General features: G+C 42.6%; 1 protein-coding gene across 1 annotated transcript in view; it reads left to right on the forward strand.

Moving 5' to 3' along the window:
* Positions 1–291: 291 nt before the first annotated feature.
* LOC126641842 (protoheme IX farnesyltransferase, mitochondrial) overlaps positions 292–18,358 on the forward strand; it is a 103,170-nt gene continuing 85,103 nt past the window's right edge. Inside the window, exons 1-4 of the mRNA XM_050318939.1 lie at positions 292–373; positions 2,488–2,612; positions 4,189–4,513; positions 12,137–12,261. Coding sequence (XP_050174896.1) covers positions 340–373; positions 2,488–2,612; positions 4,189–4,513; positions 12,137–12,261 — 609 coding nt within the window. The 5' untranslated portion in view covers positions 292–339. The remainder of the gene's footprint in view (positions 374–2,487; positions 2,613–4,188; positions 4,514–12,136; positions 12,262–18,358) is intronic.

Consider the following 18,358-nt stretch of genomic DNA (forward strand, 5'->3'; position numbering starts at 1 on the left):
CCAAAACAAACAAACAAACCCGCCAAAACAAAAACAACGCGTTTATTTCGCGCCGGAAAAGAATTAGGCGAGATGAAAGAGCGTGCCTTTGGCTGCTTTGCTGTGTCACTTCCACATTATCGGCCTGGGGAGTTTCAAAATTAGGTGTGTAAAACTACGGGCACGCCGGGACCGCCGCCCCTCACGGCGGCACAGCCCCGGTCCAGCCCCGTCCCAGCCCCGGTCCGGCCCCGGAATGGCCGCTCCGCCTCCTCCCCGCCGACCCGGAAAGCGTCTGGAGGTCGCGCTGGAAGATGGCTGCGCCCAGGCGCTGAGGGAGGCGGCGGAGCAGCCGCGGCCATGAGCGCCGCCCGCCCGCCCCGGGCGCTCGCAGGTACCGCGGCCATGGGGGCGAGGGGGCCGGCGGGGCTGGGGACACCCTGGGGACACCCCGGGGCTGCGCTGGAGAGCGGTACCCGGAACCGGCGTGTCCCTGTGTGTGTCCTTCTGCATGGGGATACCGGTGTGTGTCGTGTATGGGGCATCCACGTGTGTCCTTTTCCATAGGGATACCTGGGGTGTCCTGCGTGGGGTACCCACGTGTGTGTCCTTCTGTAATAGGGGTAACCTGTATATGTTTTCCTGTATGAGAATACCTGTCTGTATCCTGTATGGATGACTCTGTGTGTGTCCTTCTGCATGGGGATACCGGTGTGTGTCGTGTATGGGGCATCCACGTGTGTCCTTTTCCATAGGGATACCTGGGGTGCCCTGTAAGGCACATCCACGTGTGTCCTTCTGTATGGGGATACCTGTGTGTGCCTTGTAAGGCACATCCACGTGTATCCTTCTGTAATAGGGGATACCTGTGTATGTCCTCCTGTATGAGGATACCTGTTTGTGCCCTGTATGGATGACTCTGTATGTGTCCTTTTGTATACAGGATCCTTGTGTGTGTCCCTCTGTATGCAGGATCCCTGTATGTGTCCCTTTGTATAGGGGATCCTTGTATATGTCCTGTATGGAGATCCCTGTGTGTGCTCTTCTGTATGGGGGTCCGTGTGTATCCCTCTATATGGGGGCTGCCTGGGTGTATCCTTCTGTGGGGGGGCTCCTTGTGTGTGTCCTGTATAGGGGTCCCTTGTGTGTATCCCTCTGAATGGGAGATCCCTCTGTGAGTCCTTTTGTATGGGGGATCCCTGTGTGTGTCCTTCTGTATGGGGATACTTGCCTGTGTGCTTTATATACCATATAAAGGTCCCTTGTATATATCCCTTTGTATGGGAGATCCCTCTGTGTGTTCTTCTGTATGGAGGATCCCTGTGTGTGTCCTTCAATATAGGGATCCTTCTATGTGTCCTGTGTAGGGGTCCCTTGTGTGTGTCCCTCTTTATGGGGAATCTCTGTGTGTGTCCCTATGTACAGGGAATCCTTGTGTGTGTCCTTTATGGGGGATCCCTGTGTATATGGGGGGGATCCCTGTATGGGGTATCCTTGTGTATGCCCCTATGTATGGAGGATCCCTGAGTGCCACACTGGACTGTGTCCTCTAAGTGCTGCCCCATGGCAACTGCTTCCTCTCAGTGCTGCTTTGCCGAACAATTTTGTCAATAGTATGTAGAGATAGATAGTAGTGAAATAAGGCTGCTGTTCTACAATGGTACAGCCCCAAGGCTGACAGAGCTCAAGCAGTGTTGGGACAACGCTCTCAGGCACATGGTGGGATTCTTGGGGATGTCCTGTGCAGGACCAGGAGCTGAGCTCTGTGATCCTTGTGGGTCCTTGCCAATTCCACATGCTCTGTGGTTCTGTGAAAGTGCATCTCAGGGAGCTGAGAGATTTGGAAGAAAGCACAGAAAAACATTAGAGCATACCTACAGTTTGGTTTTGGGCCCATCGTGAGAAGAAGGACATTGAGGGGCTGGAGTGGGTTCAGAGAAGGGAATGAGCTGGGGAAGGGGCTGGAGCAGCAGGAGCAGCTGAGGGAGCTGGGGGGGCTCATCCTGGAGCAAAGGAGGCTCAGGGGGGACCTTCTTGCTCTCTCCGACTCCCTGACAGGAGAGGGGAGCCAGGTGGGGGTGAGGCCTTGCTCTCAGGTACAGGATGAGAGGAAACAGTCTTAAGTTGTGCTAGGAGAGGTTTACATTGGATACTAGGGAGGATGACTTCATCCTCCTGGATGGCACAGGCTGCCCAGGGCAGTTGTGGAATCACCATCCCTGGAAGAGTTCCAAAAACGTGTGGGTGTGGTGCTTAGGGACGTGGATTCGTGGTGGTTGGATGATGATCTCAGAAGTCTTTTCCCTCCTTAGTGATTCTGTCATTCTCCACTTTCAAGTCTTTCCCCTGGAGCAGCAAATGTTTCTCCCCACCTGACCAGCCCCGAGTCCCATTTGTTGGGGTGTCCCGTGCCACAGCAGAGAGCAGACACTGAATTAGGAGCAGACTCGGTGGCAGAGAATAAACTGGAATCTAAAGCTGTCTTTTTTTCTTTCCTCCCTTAAATAGGATTGTTTGTGTGGCGTCTGAAGGGCGCTGGCACACGGCACATCCCGTGCCAGTTCGTGCACCTCTGCCGGGCAGCCAACGACAGGCTGATCACATTTCAGTACTTTAACTTTCTCAAACGAATGGTAAGTCGATTTATCCCGTGTTTCTCATTCATCCCAGGTCAAAATGGAGATTAGTTGATGAAAGTAGTATTTTTCTTACCAACCCAACTCAGGTAATTCCAAGTGTCTCCTTTTTTCACTGAATCAGGGTTAAAGCACTTGGTATCTAAAACATTTGAGGCTGGGCAGTTCCTTGTGCTACAGAGTCTCCTCTCCTTGACAGGAATCTTCCTGTGCCTTTGCAGCAGGACACTCATCTCCTGCTGAAAAACATGAAATACAACTACTTTTAAATTGTTATTTATAGAAATGCTAATAAGAAAGTCACACCTTGGCCAGCAGTCGTAGGAGTGGTAGATGGAACTCACTAGCGGAGGAGGTGTGTTGTGAGTTAATCAGTTAATTTGAGTCAAAACTCCTGAGCTCGTTAAGTTAATGGGTTTCATTTACAGCGTGCTGTTAGTTTTAGGTATTAAAAATGCTGTAATTATCATTCAAACCTTTGAAATTGCATCTTCTTCTTTGACCAACTTCTTTGTTGCACTTTGGAGCTTCACCTATGAAACACTGAAAACTTACAGTGACTGCTTTGCCTGTAAGGAGCATGTCCAGCTATGAATCAAGAGATGGGGATCTTTCCAGGCTTCTGGAGTTACCATCACTTCTCAAATTCTTACTTGTACTGCTGATTTGATCTGTATTCACATCACTCATTCAGAGTTTCATATGCACAGTTATTAATGTGCACTTTAAGCCAGGGTTAGTTGAAAGCGCTGTCTTTTTATGCCTCTCGTGCTTGAAATATGTAGAATATTTTGGGGAAGAAAATAGAAAGGAGAAGCTAAATGGTCTTTTTCTTATTCTGTGTCTATTCTGAGACCTTTAAATGAGGGAAACAACTGTTTGCTAACTTTCTGTTCAAAGTATGTTCATTTGAACTCTTGTTGAAATTTGCAGTCTAGTTAATTAACATAAAGCTTGGCATAAATAGTAATAGAGTAATGTGGGAGATGATTTTATATTGTGGGAGGTAGATTGTATTTTCTGGCATTTTTCTGATTTTTTTTTTCCCCATCTACTAAAGGTGCAAAACTCAAATGCTTATATGCGAAACTGGAATGGTTATGGGCACTTGTGTATCTCCCTATTTAAAGGTGAATTTTGTTTGATCAAAAGTTGGATTTGATGACCTTGGAGGTCTTTTCCAACTTTAGTGATTCTATGAATTGATCAGTTGTAAATCAAATGATATTACCTGGTGGTTTTGAATATGAACAAAGTAGAATTTGCTGCTGAAGCTGTTAGGAGGAAGTAAATTTATCCAGAAGCAATTCTCCAAGTAGAAGTAAATAACATTAATGCAGTTGTGAGCTAAAAAGTTGCTCTTGTAATGTCTTGACCAGAAGCTTTTTGCATCTGAAATAAGGGTTTGAAATTCAGGCTCACTCAGGTTTGTCATCCTAGGAAGTAATTCTCCTGACAGTGAGAATATTACAGCAATAATATTGGTGGTGTTAACAATGTGGGTGGAAATGTTAACAAAATGGATGAAAATATCTTCTCACCTGTTCATTTGAACCTCTCTCCCTGTATTTAGTATGTAACTCAGTACAACAAAGACCTCAGCCAGCGAGCCAAACCCCAGTCGGATCCAGTGGTGTCTCCTTTTCATGAGCTTCAGCAGCTGGATCAGGAAAAAAAGGTTATCCACAAGATTAGCCCAGTTTCACCTGTTCATCAGCCTTGGCCTGAGACATCAGGCAGAAATGAGCTGAGAGAAGTGAAATCACCTGCAGAAAGTGAAGCCTCGGGCACAGCAGCAAGAGCAGAGCCCAGAGAAGACAGACAGTGGAAGGAAATGAAGCTGCGGCTGGACGAGTTGCCAGGAATTTTGGCACGCTTGTCCAAAATCAAGCTCACAGGTATCACTGGTCTTTTTTTATCACTTCTGGGCATCCTGTGTGATAGCAAGAGTTCTTTAGGATGTTACTGGTACAGTGTGGCTTTTTGTGTGATAATTCCCACTTTCCTGATGCAAAAGACTTGGGCCAATTCCATCGAGTGTGTGCTGGGAAAATTGTTTTATGGAAGCATTTGATAGTTTTCCCATTAAATTTGTGTAAAAATAATGAGGAGGAGCTTGCATCCTGGGAGAGCTAGCTTTTGGGAGTCATAAACAAGCAGGTATTGGTACAAAAACTGCAGTGAAACAGGGTTAAGAAGTGAATTTACAAACATTGTATTCAGTGTTTAAAGTTGTCTTGCTTAAGTTTACCGATATTCCGTTTTATTTACATACCTTTCACTTGAGTACTCCTTGTTGTGAAATGAGTATTAAAAGTCCCAACAAAAATTAAACCAAACAGTTTCCTGTATTATGAAGAAAAATGCTTGTCTGACCAAGTAAATTTTATAAAATAAGATATAATTTAATTTTCAATCAGTAATAGTGTTGTCTCTTCCAACCAGCAGTTTGTTAAGCAGTTGCTTTGCAACCTGAACCACATTTTGCCTTGTTCTGTTAGTAATATTTAGCAACTATAAATTGCTCCTTTGCCAATAGGTAGTGCTATATGTACTTTTATTTCTGAGGAAACTCTGATGATCTGATCATCTTGTCTACATCAACTGAAGAACAGAAATGTAATTTCCTAAGTCCCTACCTTAGTGATCTTTCCAGTGGGTAGAATGAATTCCTGATAATAAGACTGCTCTCTGCCATAACAATTTGTTATAGTAAAAGTCCTGCGTTCAGTTCACTGTTTCAAACTTTCTGTCTTGCAATATATAAGTTTTCATTGTTTGTTTCTCCATGGAAAAATTGTGCTGACCACATGGAGTGTATAATGGTGGTTTACATTTTCATCTCAGTGTTGATGAGACATCTCACGTTTTGGACTTGGCACAACTGATCTTGTTTGTACATCTCAATTTTCTTCCTCATTGTTTTTAGAAAACCTCAGGGCATTTATTTTGTGCTGGTAAAGAGTTTGATGAGATGAAAGCATGTCTTCGATAATTTAGCATGTCACTTTTATATATTAGCCCTGGTAAATTCATATTTAGGTGTATAAAGCTCTCACTAGCACATTCAGCAGTTATCAGGGTTATTTGCAACAGCTTTGTGGCACATCCAACCTCAATTATTGCCTCATCTTTCTTTCTACATTATACAGGTCTTGCCTTTTTCTCCCCCACACTGTTCAGTTTTAGTAATACTTTGTTTCTGTAGGGCTCACCTGTAAGTGCTGTATGAACAATTAGCTCTTCTGGCATGTTTTCAGTGAGGTGATTTTGTTTAAGTGGTTCTTATGTGAACTTGAAGGCTGTGCCAGCTATTGAGGTAGAACTAAATTAAAAATTCTCACTAGATCCAGAAATGAAAAGTTAAAATGCCATGATTAAGGGACCAGAGAGAGAGAAAATGAACTACTCTTTTAAGCACTTGATGTGTTTGTTCTTATGTTTGCTGACATTCCTGACAGGAAAGCTCAGTGTAATGTTGCTGCTGCTCCTCAAAACAGGAGTTCCAACAACTGCAGCGAGATGCCAGAATGTATTTACTGGGAGAAAGTAATTTCATGTGATACTTTTTCTTGTGGCCTCAGTGTTGCTGCAAAACTCTTCAGCAGTTTCCAGTAGGCTCTCTTAAGTGCAAAAAGCAATTTCAACAGGCAAACACCACTCTGGATTTAAAATAGGCTGTAGAAGGCAGAGGTTAATGAGTTTCATTCCCTTCAGGACTGTTGTTTTGAGATGCAAACTTAACTGCTAATTTCTGAGCAGCTGTAGAATTTTTAATCTGACTTCCAAGTCTAGAAGGGGCTGTGTCTTTCGCCTGGCTCTGCTGTCACTGGAAGAGTTCTCGAGCCAAGGTAAGTGTGGTAAACTTTGTACCTGTGGAGCAGGTATAGAGAGATACAGAAAAAACCCTCAACCTCTTTTCTCATTTTGATCCCTATGTATTTGGTGTGGAGATTTTTTTGGATGTGGAAAATGTAAAAGATTAAGTTGGATGAACTGTAGGAGGGGAGTTCCTTTGGTGGTCTTTATTGATGATAGGGAGAGGAGCAGGAATAGTACTGGGTGTAGTGTAGCAAGGAAACAGGATTAGCTTTTCTTCCAACATTGAGGCAAATTATATATTCTGTAAAGAATATGGTGGTGTAGTTCTTTGATTTTACTCTTTTTTTTTTTAAAGAATAAATTCTCTGAGGTCAGTTTTTTAAGTTACAAATGACACACAACTGAGTTCCTTTCACCCATGAAGTTCTGATAGATCTCATATCCTGTGTGGTTTTTTTGGCAGACTCTTTATTTGTACTTTTTGGAGTATGAAATAACAAAAAAACAAACTCTGCATTATGCTAAAATGGGACTTCCTTGTGCCCTGTTCTTTTCCCGCTGCTGAAGGAGAGGGGTTGTTTGTTTGTGTTCTGAACTGTACTTCACCTTTGAAAGGAAATGAGTTTAGCTATTTCCATACCCTCCTGCTTCATGTAAACTGCAGCTCGTGTGACTCTGCCATTAGAAGATCTGCCTTAAAAATAGGAGTAGATTTTTGTTTATATTCTTTTGCCATAGAAAACAATTAGGGAACTTTTAATTACTTGTCGCATAATCTGCCTTCTTGGGTTCGGTTTCCATCCGTTCCCATCTCCGTGGTGTGCTGTGTTGGCTGCTCTCTCAACAGCTGCATCCTACCATCCAGGCACTTGGAAAGCTAATGCATCTGTCTGATAGGTTTTCAGAATTATAAATGTCATTGTTTTCAACTTGATCCCAAGGTTTATGTGTTGTGTAACCTAAAATAGGAGAGGGACACAAGGTATGGGAATAGGAGGAAATTCTAGTGATTTATAATGCACACACATGAAGAATTTCAGGTTGTCTCATCTTCTTTAACTTCAAGTTTAGATTTAAGTAACATTTCCTCCAGGGATTACAGATAAAAACTCAGATGAGCTGCATGCAAAAAACACAGGAAAATCCAAGGTCAGTTTTTAATTTGGGGGAATTGTGATTAAGGCATGGTATGAAAAACGCTGAGTGTTCCTTGAGATATTCCTCAGTGGTTTGTGAATGTTTTCTTGTTCTTGCTCCTGTGGAAGGTTGGTCTTTTGGAGAGGACAACCAGATTGGCACAGGTTGCCCAGAGAAGCTGTGGCTGCCCCTGGATCCCTGGAAGTGTGCAAGGCCAGGTTGGATGGGGCTTGGAGCAACCTGGGCTGGTGGAAGGTGTCCCTGCCCGTGGCAGGGGGTGGAACTGGATGGGCTTTAGAGTCCCTTCTAACCCCAACCATTCCATGTTTCTATGATGTACAGCACCTTATGTGTTTAAGCAAAGACTGGATATGACACTCAATGCTCTGGTCTGGTTAACAAGGTGTTGTTCAGTCTAAGCTTGGACTTGGTGGTCTCAGAGGTCTTTTCCAACCTAATTGAATCTGTGAATCTGTGATTGTGTAGCACCTGTCTGAGAAGTGGATCAGCATGAGTGGACAAGTATGATAATTTATGAGCATTTTCAGTTTTGGAGTCTGAACTAGAGCATTTTTTTTTTCATGTGTCTTCTTATAAGAAAATAACCCTGTCTCCTGTATTAGAAAAGAAGTGGAATTTATTGGCTGTATTGCTCCTGTCTGGATTTGTGTCTGTGCAGTGGTGATGCTTTAGCACAAAAGTGCTGAACTGGAAATCAGAAGGCTGGGATATTTGGTAGTGTTTTAAGGTGTGACTGTGCACATCCTGCTTCATCTCTTGTCTGTTGTGTGTTGGTGACACAGTGATGGCGATCCAGCTTTGCATAGTGAGTTTCCAGTATGTTCCCGCTTTATTCTGGAATAATAGCATTTATTATGGCATTTATTCTTTAAATGGTAGCTTCAGTACAACCAGAAACTGTGACAAAGATTTATCGATAGATATTTTTCTGACTATTACCAGTGCACGTTTATTCTCAGTTCTAAATATATTTCATAAACTTGTCAAAGTAGTTCTCTTTTTGTGATTAATATTCCAGCAACTATTATCCCATCAAAGAAACAAAAGCTGAGTAGTGGTAGCTCGCTGGTAATTTATTTTCCACACTACAAGAAAAACTAATGAAATAAAAATAACTGTTATTAGAGTTTATTTTTAGCAGATCAATTTGAAATTGTTGGATGGAAATTTGTAGTACTGCACTTGAATTTTATCTGATATCATACAAAGGTTATGTGCAGGTTATAATGTGCATCAAAGCTTTGATATGCCCTAACAAACCTGAGTTTATGAAGGACATGTTGGTCAGGTGTGTAGCTCTAATACTGGTGCTACACTTGGCTTTCCAGGAGCCAAAGTGTGAAAACAATGGAAGGAAAATTCCATCAGCTTTTGGAGAGCTACTTTTCTTCAAGGACTGTATAAACACTTGCAGTAAAGGAGTGAAATTGTTTCTTAAATTAAAACAGAAATGCATTTGCTTTTGTCCTTCCACGTGTGCTGATATATCACCACTGCAGGAGTAGAAGGGAACTCTAAAGCAGAATTGATTTGCTTTGGCTTTCTTTGGTTTTATTTTGGCTCGGCTGCTTTTTAATAGGAGGCAAGCAAAATATGGCAAAGTGATTCACATGCTATAAATACAAATACAGGGATTTATAAAGGCAGATCACATTGTGATGGAGTGGAAAAGGAATGTAAAGAACACACTAGGCTTTTTGACTGTATTTTTATGCTAGAAACATTATAATTCACTCTTTGTCACCAATCCATTAGCATTTTCTTTTTCATTTACATTGAAACGGGAGACAAATGTCCCCTGTTCATTTTTGTTAAAGCTAAAAATGTTTAAAAGACCGAAAATTAGGTTTAGGCTGAGATCATAAGTTTAAGTCTTGGCTTCTTTTTGAAGAGTGAATATAATGCCAACTCTCATCAAGCCTTGAAAGGATCGATTCCATCTATTATGCAATAAGGTGAAGTTAATTTGGCCCCTAAAGCACTAAACTAACAGGGATTAAAAAACAAACAGAGTCAATGACCTCATTCCCTTGATGTGATCTCAATTAAATATACTTTTCCTCCACGAGGGAAGTTGAAGAGTAAATTATTGCTTCCACAGTTAAAGAAAATAAACTTCCCAGTCCAAAGGGAGCATTTTCCTATTTACTGCTGATGTGTTGCATTGGAATATTTGGGCAGTGAGGGAAGCAGGGAATGCCTGGTGTGCAAACCCTGCCCAGACAACAGAAAATACCTGCTTTAAGATGGGATAGGGGAGAGGATGTACTGCAACCTTTCTAAATGAGCTCCTGATAAGTCAAACTAAAATGACTGGCTGAAATTAATCTGGAGAAATCAATGGGGACTTTAATTAGTGCTGTAGCTGTACAGTATTCGAATTTCTTTGGGGTCAGGGTAGTGCTAATGTTACACTGACTGTTTGCCAATCTGCTCCACCTTTCTTCTCCAGTAAATGAGCTGGTGTTTTCCCATAATAAATTGGTGTAAAGTGCTCTCTAAGATAAGTTTTAATTAAATTCTTGTCTGGAAATGAGTGTGTGATTTATTATGCAAAAAAATGAATGTAATCACTCTTAGAAATGCAAACGCCACCGTTCACTGTCATTTCCAGTGCGTTTTTTAACTCTTCAGTTGTACCAATGCATTTGATGTTTTCATGTGCACTCCACCGAGAAGTTTGGGAGCTAAGATGGTGTGGTATTTATATAATAAATGGGTCCAGCCTTTCAGAACAATCAGTACCTTCATATCTGTGTGTCTGGTGGGGCAGCAGAATCTGTGGTTGTTTCAGAGCTGCTCAGAGGGTAAAGCTCTGTCACAGATCCACTGCATTTTAGAAGTAGCCTGTGACTCCCTAACAAGGCTAAATAATAAATGCTGATAATAATATTATGTATATTCTTATAATAATATTCAATCACCAATGGATTTTAATGCTTAGAGAAAAGTTTTGATGAGCAGCAAGTTTTCTTCACTGTCTTTTTTAGTATTAAATCCTCAGGTTCTTATGCAGGCACAGCTCTTAAAATGAGCACTTTGCATCCTTGCTGGCAGGTCGCTGCCATGACATTTAGTTTTTCATCTCAAGTAACACTGCTTAATAGATAATCCAGGTATTTTCAGTCAGCAGGGGTTATTTATTTGTATTTAGCTTCAGACAAATGGTAGACTTTGTAGGACTCAGGAAGATAAGAACATTTTGGTGCTTTGATTTGAGCTGGCTGAGTTCTGGAACATGTAATTACATGCAGAATATAATTTAAATACTTTCTGTTTAATAGCTGTTAATTTCAGTTGTAAGGCTCAAGGTCATGAGGAAGATATTCCAGAAGTGTGCTGACTTTTATAGTATAAGAAATTTGCCATGTCATATTATTTCTTGCCAAAAGTGATGTTCGTGAGACCTATTATTTGGCAAATTACAATATTAGGATTGAGAGTTAGGTAACTTTCATTTTAGGGATGTGATTTGTAGTGCTGTACAAAAGTTATAATTTTGGATGACAACACTGAAATGGATTTTTGTGAATGCACTCAAATTTTGAGGCCTGTAAATGCCGCTGGGTCCTTGAGATGATGTGATTGTGCCTTCAGCCCAAAATGGGCAAGTCAAGTGGGAGCAGAGGTTTGCAGTGAAATTACTGTAGCTACATGCCCTGAGTCTCCTTTTAGCTCTGCACTGCTTAAATTCCTGCTCTCATTTGATATAAAACATCTATCTCATTTGGGGATTTTTCTTACTGTTTTTCTTCCCCGTTAGACGTTGCAGTGACACTTGAGTTCCTGGAACATGAACATGTTGAGTGGCGCAGTTTGGTCCTGGGGCAAATCCATAAAATAGGGAATGCAGAGACATAAATGAGGCTTGTCTGACACTTGTCTTTTCAGTTACCCTCACCTTTTCCTGTTTCAGCTGATGCTTTGCAAAGGTTAAGGGCTCATCCCAGAGCTTTCCATCCCACAGGTGTTGCTGTTTAAGTTCTTTTCTACCTCTTTTTTCCACCTTTTGTTTACCTACCAAACCTTCAGATTTGAGGACGTTCTTTTATTGTTTGAAAAAATTGATGAATAACTAAGGTTGAGACTGAAAATAATACATAATTTGGAGGGCAATCAACTGGCAGGAGCTCAGGTGTTGAACAGTGTATTTTCTGGTGGGTTTCCCGGTGAGGTTGACGGCCCAACCAGCAAAGCTCAGCCTGCTCAGACTGAAGAACTTAATTTCATCAGGATAGCACATCCTGTGGAATGTTTACTCAGAATATTCTGTGGCTTTTTATTCTCACCTCTTCTACTAATGTGCTGATCTTTCTGGGGCTCTTGTTTCATCCCTGGCAGTTCTTCTGATTTTTGACTTCTCCATGTAGAATATTATTATTAACTGTACTCAGTTCCTGGAGCTACTGTGATCCATAAAAGTAGCAAAAACTTAACCTGCACATGGGTTCTTAGAGTCTGAAAGCCTTAATTGTAGTGTTGTGCACAAAGGAGGTGGTTTCTGGTGGGTGCTCTGACCTGTTGCTCTCACTGTGTTGCAGCTCTGGTCGTCAGCACCGCGTCCGCCGGCTTTGCCATGGCCCCGGTCCCTTTTGACCTGCCCTGTTTCCTGCTGGCCTCCCTTGGAACTGGCCTGGCGTCCTGTGCTGCCAACTCCATCAACCAGGTCAGTCCATCCTCATCTGAACAGCAAGCTGGTGTCATCCTGGCTCCTGAAACGCTGCCAGGGAGCGTGACTGGATGGCTGGGAGTGCTGTGCCTTCAGCTGCCGTGTGAGCTCTGGGCTGCTAAAACTGACACCACGAAAGGAGTGTGTGCCTGGGAATTCAAGGGGAGTTGCTAGGCACACTGTTGTTTATACAGAATGGAGTTGATGAGGTTTTAAGCCTCCCAATAATAATGTTTATCTTGGTAATACCAAGCCTGGATCCCTGAAAATGACAGAGGAAGAACTGGGTAATTGGAGTGTAAGAATAGCCAGCAGGGCTCCAGCCTCACGGGCCTGGTTCTTTGGATGAGTTATTGCATGACCTTGTTGGATCTGTGTAAAAAATGTGGCTCAGAGCACCTCTCTAAATGTCAGTAGTGGGATTTTGGTGGGGTTTTTGTCCAGGGTATCTCCTGCACATCTGCAGAATGCACTGAAAATCTCCACTGTGTGGAGGTTGTTCCATGACGATGTTCCAGTGCCTGAACTTCCCTTCATGGGTCAACATGCCTGTGGAGCTTGATGCTGATCTTAACTCTCCTGCACTCCAGCTGGGAAGCAAAGTTGCTGCTGGGCTCTTCCTACACCCCAAAGGAAAGCTCAAGCAATGAACAGGTAACAACAGTTGTGATGAACTGAGTTACAAAGCGTAGTAGCCACAGTCACTCTCGGTTGTAAATATGGCCTGGAAAAAGAAGGAGCAGCAGCAGTGCCACCTTTATGGGACTTCATGTTTTCAGCAATCACTTGTGAGTCCTGGGACCCCAATAATGGAGGTTTCCTGGTCGACTCACCTTGGTTGATTTGGGCTCTGATGTTTACACCTTGGAACACCTCAGTTGTAGGTACTCAGTGTGATTTCTGGGCTTGCACCCATCAGCACACATCTTACTCAGCCTGAAATAAGTCCTGTTTATTGTTTTTGCAGGTTTTACTGTTTGTTTTCACTGAGCTTAAAACTGGGGCAGGCAGCTAACTTTGTGTCTGTTTTCTCTGCAAAATTGGAAGGATGCTGCGTGGTTTTTACTTGCTTGGAAATATTTATGTAGCTTGCCTAACTTGAAAACACCTAGGTAGCCTTAAAAATAATTTTAAGTAAGTCACACTATTTTCTGAGGAATACATTTGGTTATCATTACATGTTTTTCACACAAAGGCTGGGTAGAAAAGCTGTCATAACTAAGGTGAAGCTTTCTTGGGGTTTGATACAATTTTAGAGGTGCACTTTTTACTTCCCTTTTTTGCTTTACTGCCTTTTTAATATTAAAAACTGCATTTGGGAGTTATCCTTTGAAATATTTACTGTCAAACTTACTGTCACCTTTGGTATGGATACTACTGGACTAAGAGAACCAGTTATTGCTTATTTAGAGTTTCCTGTGCAACTTGCCTTGAGATTTTGATAGGTTTTCCTAGAGGTGACATTGACAAACAAATAACTGGTGTTCTTTGTTTCAGTATCCGTGTGTTGCCCAGTATATTTTGTCCCAAAAGTAGCAATTCTTTAAGCTCTTGGAAGCCACTTTTTAAAATACTCAATTACTTGGGAGGACCAGGAGTCCTGTGGTGTAATTTGCAGTTGGACACTTCTGAGCCTTGTTGGGATAGGAAGGGGAAGTCAGGAGTGCAGTGACTTTGTGCTTGGGCTTGTAATTCACTGTTTATTCACTGCAAGTTTCTCCAACCTCACAAAGTTTCTTTATCAATCTCAGCTGAACACTTTAAATTCGCACATTTGCTCATGTTCAGCCACTTGCCTGTGTAGAGAGACCTCCAAGGCAACTACTCCAAGTAAAGAAAATAAAGGAGCAGAGTTGGTAACGAGGCAAAGGGAAAGAGCCCTGCTCTATGACCTTGTTTATCAATGGATCCTTTCAGTGGCTGAGTGTCCCTTTCCCGGTGTTGCTGCGTCTGAACCGGCTGGGAATTTAATTTTCCATAAATACTTTAAGCTTGGGTATCCGTCTCGACCTTTGGGAAGGAGCACATTTGACTTGGAACTTCCTTTATTGCTACTTTGCTCTGTCCATTGCTCCCCATACGCATCCACTTCTCTGGCAGCTCATGACTCATGTTTCCCTCGGTGCTCCTTGCCATCCCTTAAGGACCTTTTTATATGATAACCGTCTTCCCACTTCCCATATTGCCATAAATCTGTACATCTTTAAGGGCAGCTCATCTTTCCCACTCCTCGTTTCCCTGATAAATCTGTGTGCACGATTTACAGTCCCCAAATATGTCGTGGGAAGGTGAAGTGTCGACTGTGTAAGATTCTTGCCCGTGATTTAGGGCAGGATGTGAGGAGCCTGGTCCTGCGAAAATGTAATAAAGATTCTATAACACTCGTGGAAGTATTGATACAAACTTTTGACTGTTCAAATGCTGTGATTTGGGGGTTTTTTTATCCTTTTTTCCCCTCTATCTACCAGTTGATTTTAGCAATCTGGTGGGAGCTGAGAGGGTTTTACCCCCAGTGAATTAAGCTGAATTAGCTATTTAAGTTGACTTAACTAATGGGAGTGAGCCAGGCCTGTGTTAAGTAATGCACAGAGACCAAAACATTGGGGTGGTTTTTTTTCTTTTGTAAAGTTGGTCTGAAATAATCTTTTAATTATCACTTTCTCCTTGATTTCAGATGGTTGTATGTCATACTTTAAACCTATTTTTTCCTGGCTGCAAGAGCCAGAAAGTTACAAAAATGTGCCCAAGTGGGGGTTCTTACCCCACTTTCACTGTCTTTAACATGAAAGCAATTAAAAAGCCTGATGTAAACTGGTAACTTTGTATTTTTTAATTGTTTATAGAAGTACAGTCTGGATGTTTATCAACCACAGGTGTGTGTTTACAAACAAGTTTCACAGCCCACAGGTTCTAAATTCTAAATGTGCAAATAGAAAGAATGTATTTTGATGGCGATTCTGTGAAATTGGGTAATGATTTTTAAGAATCTGGTGGCTTACTGTTTTGTGACTCGAGGGTGAAAAAGTTGTGTTGGAAAACGCCCCAGAAAATACGGACAAAAAAAGATACAAAGGGGGAAACGTGGTGCCTGTTGTACAGCAAGGTCCTCCTGGAAACATTTGTGTAGGAAAATGTCAGGAGAAGAATCTTGGAATAATTTATGTCAGACAGTAGTTTGAGAGGGACAGACTCTCCCAGGCCGGAGGAAAATGCTGTGAATTCCGGGGCTGTGGATAAATATCGGCGGGTCCCCGGGTTTTCCTGTGCAGCGCGGTGGGGTCTGTGGGCTGCGAGGGAGGAAACTCCCGCGGGAAGGTGCCGGGGAGCAGAGAGTGTTTTGTTTGCCCTGTCCTCCAGCAGCAGTTCTGCCTCTGCCTCACCCCTGGCTATCACAATCCTTCAGGGCTGTACCTCGCACCTCATCCAGCATCGCCGCGGCTCCCACAGCCGCTGCTCTTCCCCATCACCCGACACCGCGTTATGTCCTCCGGCCCTTCGGAATTGTACTACAACATGTCACCACTTCTCAGCCCCACCTGCTAAAACTGCTTGCCTCCTCCTTTTTTTTTTTTTTTTTTCTCTTTTCTTCCCTCTTTTTCTAATGGCATTCTTTCTTCTTTCCCATCCTCGAAGTAACTTAAAATTATTCCGGACAGGTGTTTTTTATTGGTGTTCTGCCTTTTGAAAATAAGCGGTATTTTACAGTGGGGTTTAATTTAAAAAAAAAACCAAAACAGGCACTTAATGCACTTACCAAGGAAGAGGTTGAGACACATTTTGTCTGTACCATTCCTAAGCTAGCCAAAACTTCCAGAAAATCTCATTAAAAAGGATCAGCCTTATTATTTGCAGTTGTGGTAAGGAAATGGAAATATGTTCTGGGATTTCATCTGCATGATAATCTTGAACAAATAATTATTCCTAGTATATCACTTTTATGCTGTCTATATTCCTGACTCTTTTAGGGTTGTGTGCTGGTATGGATACACAAGAAGTGTTGCTCCTTACAAGTCACAAAACAGAATAAGCAAAACCTCTGTTTTCTGATAGGGGAAGACCACTTTTGCAACTTATTTTTTCCCATAATCCAGGCTGTCATAGAAATGGAGCAGGGGAAAATTATATTAAGTTAGTTGATAATCTTTTACTTTCTCGTAGCTCTGGTTTTTGATGATTTTTGAGAGCTGACTCAAGTTTCAAGGAGTGGAGCCTTACATTTATATTAGGGAGAAAACATGTCATTTTTGAGACTTCTAAGATAGTCGGCTCTGATTTATGGAGAAGGAGATAAAACATGAAGAGATGTTTACAACACAATACACGGCATTAAAATGTTAAAGGAATCACATGCACGTTTTATATGTCAAGTACATTCTTCTGTAACTGCAGCACAGTTAAAAAGTGGGAGAGAGCTCCAAAGATGAAAGCAGGATGTTTAAAATGGTTTGAGTTTAGTAACCGAGAGATAAAATGATGTGCTTGGGTTTGACTGATGGTACCTTGGGAAGGAAGCAGGCTGGGCTGAATGGCTTAGCTGAAGTTAGAGAGTTGAAAATGAGGAGTACAGTAAATATGGGAGCCAGCAGGAGAGAACAAATGTAAGTTAACATCCCTGTCCCTTCGGGGGCTGAGCTGATGGCTGCGTTTTGCTCTTGATGTCATCCTGTCTTGACAGGGGTGATCCCTTAGAAATGTGGCTGTAATGGGTGGGAGGGACGGGTTTGGTGTTAAAATAATGGAGTGAAACTCAGAGTCTGAGTTTATTTGCCAGCCCATGGACCCTGTGTGTGATCCTCGATATTAAGACAAACTGTGAAGGTCGTTTGGATGCTGCAGTGATGAGCACCACGCTGAACAAAGTCAAAATAGAGCAGCCTTTCTTCCAGTTTCTAATCCACTCACTGGATTATCCTCACTGAAAAAAATTTCTTCCTTATATCTTGTCTAAATCTGTCCTCTTTGACAGCCCTTGTCCTGTCACAACAGGCACTGATAAAAAAGCTTTTTCTCATCTCCTGAGTCTTCTTTAAGTATTGAAAAGCTTCAGTAAGGTCTCCCCAGAGCCTTCACTTCTCCAGGGTGACATCCCCCAGCTCTCCCAGCCTGTCTCCAGAGCTGAGGGGCTCCAGCCTTTGGAGCAGCTCCATGGTCTCCTCAGGATCTGCTCCAGCAGCTCCATTGTCCTTCTGATGTTGGTGACCCCAGGGTTGGGGGCAGCTCTGCAGGTGGGGTCTCACCTGAGCAGGGCAGGGGAGGACAATCCCCCCCTCACCTGCTGCCCGCAAAAACCCCTCTTGTAAGAACTCTGTTATAAGGATTAAAGCAATAGGGGAAAAATAACCACCCCAAGGGTTAAACTAATGAAACTGGTGGTTAGTGATAGATTGAAGAAGTGGAAAAATAAAGTAGCAGGAGCCTGGCAGGCCCTCAGCCCCCCTTCTCTTTATTCCCAGTAAAGAAAGTCAACACAAAAGAGAACAGTTCTTTTTAGATTTACCCAAACCAAGTGTGGTTTTGGTGTTATCTCACTGTGCTTAAACTTTTCCTACCAAATAAGTGTTTTATTGAATGTCTGAAGGCATGGAGTGGGAACTTTTTATTCTGATGCTTAACATTTATTAATATGCTCTGCTCCAAGTTGGAGGAGCTGACCCCTGTCAGATCATTTAACCCACCTCCACTCTGTGCAGGAGCTTTTTACCTTCAAAATCTTCAAAATCTCTTCAAAGTTCTGTCTCAGCCACTTTTGAAAGCTCTGAAAAATTATTTTCTTGCTCCTTCCCCTCCCAGATAACTGCACTGCTGCACTGGAAACAGAGAACTGGTTTTAAATACCCACAAGATTCGCTCCATCCAGCGTATTTTAAAAAAAAAGAGATACTTGAATGATTAAAGTGATTTAGAAAGAGCCTAAAGTGACTTTCCAAAGTCTTGGCTTTGCAAATCCAAATATTTCATGCCTGGCTCATAGCACCTTTCCCCTCCTGCCTGTGGAGCGATCCTGGGGCAGGCTGGGAATGGGAGCGCGTCAATCAGCCGCACTCCCGGTTGCTCATTTGGGATTCACACCTGATGCATCTCTGTCTGCCTCTGA

This window comes from Myiozetetes cayanensis, unplaced genomic scaffold, assembly GCF_022539395.1.
Source record: "Myiozetetes cayanensis isolate MyiCay16 unplaced genomic scaffold, myiCay2020 scf22, whole genome shotgun sequence".
Lineage (NCBI taxonomy): Eukaryota > Metazoa > Chordata > Aves > Passeriformes > Tyrannidae > Myiozetetes > Myiozetetes cayanensis.